General features: G+C 53.2%; 1 protein-coding gene across 1 annotated transcript in view; it reads right to left on the minus strand.

The window, feature by feature from the left end:
- LOC116943338 (alpha-actinin-1-like) overlaps positions 1-3343 on the minus strand; it is a 78063-nt gene extending 74720 nt beyond the window's left edge. Inside the window, exon 1 of the mRNA XM_032956153.2 lies at positions 2936-3343. Within this exon, the coding sequence (XP_032812044.1) occupies positions 2936-3034 (99 nt within the window). The 5' untranslated portion in view covers positions 3035-3343. The remainder of the gene's footprint in view (positions 1-2935) is intronic.
- Positions 3344-6000: the final 2657 nt, after the last annotated feature.

The raw sequence follows: 6000 nt of genomic DNA on the forward strand, positions 1-6000 counted from the left end.
GACAAGAAAAGGCTTGTCTCTTCGCTTAGCGGAGGCTTTATACGCAGCAGTTCGTGTACAGGTGAGATGATTGCCAGACGTAAAATGCCTGAAAGCCAGGGCGGGAGACGCCCCTGTCACGTCTCTCATCCCCCTTCCAATCTTCACTGAACCCCTTCCTCTCATACATCTCTCTCCTATCCATTCGGCCCCTTATCCCAATAAAGGCCGCACATCTGTCAACCCATACGGTTTACCCCGTATTCTTGTACAGGGATATTGAGTGTTCAGGTCCATACGGCGTACAGCCGTTTCAATGCACAGAGCAAAACAAATAATGTCTATTTGTGTTGTCTTTCTCCCTTCGTGATGGGACTTTGTAGGATGAACGTTGCGATTTATAAGGGCCACGCGGGGTGACCAATATGGTCTGAGTTGGTCTGTAATAAGATAGGCAGCACTGGATAAGGGGTTGACAGGTGTGTAAAGAGTGAACGAATCCGTCCACCTATGTCCGTTCCTTCCTCTTTGGCATCTTTCCGGGCCGTCGCCGCTTCCCGTGTCCTGCCGTGTCTCGCAGGTGAGTAATTTAGAGGGCGAGTGAGCGGTTGAATGCCTGAATGGTTGAGTCACTGGGTTTGTGTGACTGGGTGGATGGATGCGTGAACGAGCGAGTGGGTGAGTGAACGAGTGAATGAATGAACAGGTAAATGACTGAACGAATCGACGAGCGAGCGAGTGAGTGAAAAGGTGATGGAATAAGTGAGGGATGGATGAGTGAATGGGTGAGGGGTGAGTCGGCCATATGGGGTTGGTAAGTTTATAATGGAGTGGGATAGGCGAAGGCGAGTGGATCGGTAATCTGTGAAGAGAGTGCGCGCTAAACGTGTAAGGAAGTGGATAGATGAGTGGATGGGTGATGGTGTAAGGGAGTGGATAGATGAGTGGATGGGTGATGGTGTAAGGAAGTGGATAGATGAGTGGATGGGTGATGGTGTAAGGGAGTGGATAGGTGAGTGGATGGGTGATGGTGTAAGGGAGTGGATAGATGAGTGGATGGGTGATGGTGTAAGGGAGTGGATTGGTGAGTGGATTGGTGAGTGTATGGGTGATGGTGTAAGGGAGTGGATAGGTGAGTGGATGGGTGATGGTTTAAGGGAGTGGATAGGTGAGTGGATGGGTGATGGTGTAAGGGAGTGGATAGGTGAGTGGATGGGTGATGGTGTAAGGGAGTGGATTGGTGAGTGGATGGGTGATGGTGTAAGGGAGTGGATAGGTGAGTGGATGGGTGATGGTGTAAGGGAGTGGATAGATGAGTGGATGGGTGATGGTGTAAGGAAGTGGATTGGTGAGTGGATGGGTGATGGTGGAAGGGAGTGGATAGGTGAGTGGATGGATGATGGTGGAAGGGAGTGGATAGGTGAGTGGATGGGTGATGGTGTAAGGAAGTGGATAGGTGAGTGGATGGGTGATGGTGTAAGGAAGTGGATAGATGAGTGGATGGGTGATGGTGTAAGGAAGTGGATAGGTGAGTGGATGGGTGATGGTGTAAGGGAGTGGATAGATGAGTGGATGGGTGATGGTGTAAGGAAGTGGATAGGTGAGTGGATGGGTGATGGTGTAAGGGAGTGGATAGGTGAGTGGATGGGTGATGGTGTAAGGGAGTGGATAGATGAGTGGATGGGTGATGGTGTAAGGAAGTGGATAGGTGAGTGGATGGGTGATGGTGTAAGGAAGTGGATAGATGAGTGGATGGGTGATGGTGCAAGGGAGTGGATAGGTGAGTGGATGGGTGATGGTGTAAGGAAGTGGATAGGTGAGTGGATGGGTGATGGTGTAAGGAAGTGGATAGGTGAGTGGATGGGTGATGGTGTAAGGGAGTGGATAGGTGTGTGGATGGGTGATGGTGTAAGCAAGTGGATAGGTGAGTGGATGGGTGATGGTGTAAGGAAGTGGATAGGTGAGTGGATGGGTGATGGTGTAAGGAAGTGGATAGGTGAGTGGATGGGTGATGGTGTAAGGAAGTGGATAGGTGAGTGGATGGGTGATGGTGTAAGGGAGTGGATAGGTGAGTGGATGGGTGATGGTGTAAGGAAGTGGATAGGTGAGTGGATGGGTGATGGTGTAAGGAAGTGGATAGATGAGTGGATGGGTGATGGTGTAAGGAAGTGGATAGATGAGTGGATGGGTGATGGTGTAAGGAAGTGGATAGGTGAGTGGATGGGTGATGGTGCAAGGCAGTGGATAGGTGAGTGGATGGGTGATGGTGTAAGGGAGTGGATAGATGAGTGGATGGGTGATGGTGTAAGGAAGTGGATAGGTGAGTGGATGGGTGATGGTGTAAGGGAGTGGATGGGTGATGGTGGCAGCGAGTGGATAGGCGAGTGGATGGATGATGGTGTAAGGGAGTGTATAGGCGAATTCGTTATTAAATGCGAGTTAGTTTGAGTCGGCGAATGTCTGTTGATGTGCATTAGTGAGTGTATCGGTGAGTGTGAATGTGGATGGGTGAATGGGTTGTGAGTGGGTGGGCGAGTGAGTAAATGAGTGTCTTGAGTGAGTGGATAGGTGACCAAGTGAGTGTCAAATCAATGAGTGGAGCGGCGAGTGAGCGTGCGTTTGAGTCGAGAGGCAAGTGGGTTTGGTGGTTTGTGTGAGTGAACAGGCGAGTCCACTTCCCGACCAGACCGTACTGGACATGTGTTAAAAAAAAACAAATCGCTCAGTGGCTCCATCGGATTTCACCAAAGTCTACATTAAAAATTCCGAGTTGAACGCGCGTGGAGGGAACCGTGCCATGTTATCTCGAGTGACCCGAGCTGAAGATTCGAGTCCGTCGATGGGGAACAAGGCGGCGGCGGGGAGGGGGTAGGTGAGGTTTGTATTGTTGTTGTTATTATTATTGTTGATGTTGTTATTATTGCTGCAGGTGGGTCGGAGGAAGACGCTCGCTCACCTTGCGCTGCTGCTTCTCCCAGGCTGGGTCGAGGAGCATCTCTCTGTCCCAGTCCTCCTCCTGCTGCAGGTGAGCGGGCAGGACGTGCGAGTTATCCATCGCGTCGCTAGGTTGCTCGCCTTTTCACACCTGCTGCTGATGATGATGATGCTGATGATGATGCTGATGCCGCTCGGCTTGGCGCTTGCTGGATGGTGGGGCTGGATTGGGGGGGGGAGGGTGTAGGGGGTAACGCTTTTACAGCCGCTCTCTTTTCGTCGCCTCGGAGAGACCTTTATAAAACGCGCTTGTTTGGACGCGGACGCGACCCACCGCTGCGACAAACAAACCCTGGGCCACCTCGGCTGAGCACACAGTGAGAGAGGCGGGAGAGAGCAAACACCCCCAGAGAGAGCTCGAGAGAGAGAGAGAAGGGGAGGGGGGAGAGGCGACTCCCCACCGTGGCGAGGCCACCACGAGGCCACGCCCTCCTCCCCGCCCCCTCCCCGCCCCCTCCTCGGCCCCCTCCTCGCCCCCCTCCTCGCCCCCTCCCCGCTCCACTCCCTCCGCCCACGCGAGCGCGCCATCTCTCGCCCAACAAAAGGCGGCGCTCCCTTCACCTCCGCACCTCCTCCCCCCACCCCTCCTCCTCCCCCCACCCCTCCTCCCCCCACCCCTCCTCCCCCCACCCCTCCTCCCCCTACTCCTCCTCCCCCTACCCCTCCTCCCCCTACCCCTCCTCCCCCTACCCCTCCTCCCCCTACCCCTCCTCCTCCTCCCCCCACCCCTCCTCCCCCTCCTCCTCCTCCCGCACGGCTTTGCTTCACCCATCCCCTCCATCATTCACAACTTCGTCCAACTCTTTCCTCCATCCTTCCTCCTCCTCCCACACGGCTTTGCTTCACCCATCCCCTCCTTCATTCACAACTTCGTCCAAATCCTTCCTTCATCCCTCCTCCTCCCGCACGGCTTTGCTTCACCCATCCCCTCCTTCATTCACAACTTCGTCCAAATCCTTCCTTCATCCTTCCTCCTCCTCCTCCTCACGCGCGGCTTTCCTCCACGCCTCAAGGAACACGAAGCATCACCACGTGAACTCCCCCGGTCATCCTCACAGCAGCGGATTCTGACCGACCATTGAACAAAGACGGTCGCCGCATCGCGCGCTTTGAGATGTGCTTCTGCGGCCGTCTGGAATGCTCCTCCTTCCGATTTTAGGAGGACACTGGAGCAACGCACTTTTAAACAATTTAGATTGAAAACTCATTTATTTAGAACTGCTTTTTGTGTTTAGATTATTGTCCTTCCCCCGCAACTCCGATTAGCACTGTCGGCTATGTACGGCGCGAAAGAAATTCAACATAGTACATACATACACCGCTTCCTCCTCCACGACCTCCTCCTCCATTTGAATCCGCATCCCTCTTCCCGCATCTTCCTGTGTTTAGTTTGGTGCCCTTCCCCCGCAGCTCCCATCAGCACTGTCGGCAACGTACGATGCGAAATAAATTCTACATACACACTTCATTTTCTCACCTCGTTACACGAAATCAGCCCGAACGTATCCCGCTATGCTACATTCCACCTTCCTTAGTCTTTCTCTTCATTCTAGGTTTGCCACCTTTTCTACGGCCCGGACCTTTCTCAATCAGCTGAGGTCTACGATCAAAAGTGTGTAGTCTTCTTCTTGCACCTTGCGGCCGATGTAGATGCAGAGCAACAACTGCAAATTCACACTCAGGTGGTCAAGCCAGATGACCGCATGAGAAGCAGCGGAGTGTATTTAACCACAAGTGTAGTGACATGGAATGGGTCACTATGGCGCAAAGTGCCGGTTGCTGACAGAGAAGGGGATCTGCAGTCGTAGCGGCCCTGTCTGCCAGCAGGTCACGTGACAAGCCGGTTAGAGGGATGTGGGGCAAAGGAGATAGATGGGGGCACGTGAGGTAAAGCCTGGGGACCTTGTAGTAGGTTCTAGAAGGGGGGCGTGGCCCGAAGGCGGAGCGAGGCCACGCTGGGTGCATAAAAGGGGGACCCCGAGCAAGGATCGGGGCTGTTGTTTGGAGAGGAACCGTCGTGCTGCGGGAGTCTTCGTCACCGTCTTCACCTCCTCGGCGTTGTTGGTCAGGCAGCCTGTTAGCTGTCCTGGCCATAGTGTAGTTACTCCTTGTACCTGTGAAGGCGATAATAAATCGAGTGCCTCCTACTATTAGTGTCTCTGAGTGACTCGCTACACAAGTGTGCGGTGCACTACTGCAGCAGATCTCAAACACAATCACCGCTAACATACCTCCGTACAAATCTATTCCTGCCAGCCGAATGCTGACGCCAATTCCCGGACTGTGCGGGTTTAACCTTGACAAGTGGCAACCCTACCCGACCCCTACTTATCCACCTCGTTACCTCCACGGCCTTGCCTTCCACAAAGTCTCATTCACATCGAACTGCATCCTCCTTGTCAATATTCTCTTTAAAGTGTATTTAGGTTTCTGCACATGAAATGCAACCATGTGAACTATAACGTAAATACAATTTTTTTGTTTCTGGGTCTGCATAATACTGGAAAAATAATCAACTCATAACGCGAGCATATTTCATGAATCGGACGCAATGTTCTATCGAGAACTCGGAGGCTTGGAGCCAGAGCTCAAAGTCCCTCATGCGGAGCCTAAAAACGTCAAAGCCTGGATAGGTGAGAGCCTGGACGGAAGAGAGAGCCTGCACCTGGTGAAAGGCTGGATGGGTGAGTGCCTGAACAGGTGAGAGCCTGGATGGGTGAGAGGCTGAACAAGTGATAGCCTAAACAGGTAAGAGCATGAATGGATGAGAGACTGGACCGGTGAGAGCCTGGATCGGTGAGAGCCTGGATGGTTGAGAGGCTGGATGGTTGAGAGGCTGGATGGTTGAGAGGCTGAACAGGTGAGAGCCTAAAGGCTGAGAGCCTAAAGGCTGAGAGCCGTGAGCTACTGCTTGAAGGTGGAGGATGATGATGATGATGCACGAATGCTGCGATTATGCAGTGGTAGAGAGCCCCAGACGATTGCCGGGTGCTGCTACAGAGAAACGCCACTCAGCCAGTAGGGTCC

Source organism: Petromyzon marinus, chromosome 17 (assembly GCF_048934315.1).
Source record: "Petromyzon marinus isolate PM22_M1 ecotype Great Lakes invasive population chromosome 17, UKy_Petmar_22M1.pri1.0, whole genome shotgun sequence".
NCBI lineage: Eukaryota > Metazoa > Chordata > Hyperoartia > Petromyzontiformes > Petromyzontidae > Petromyzon > Petromyzon marinus.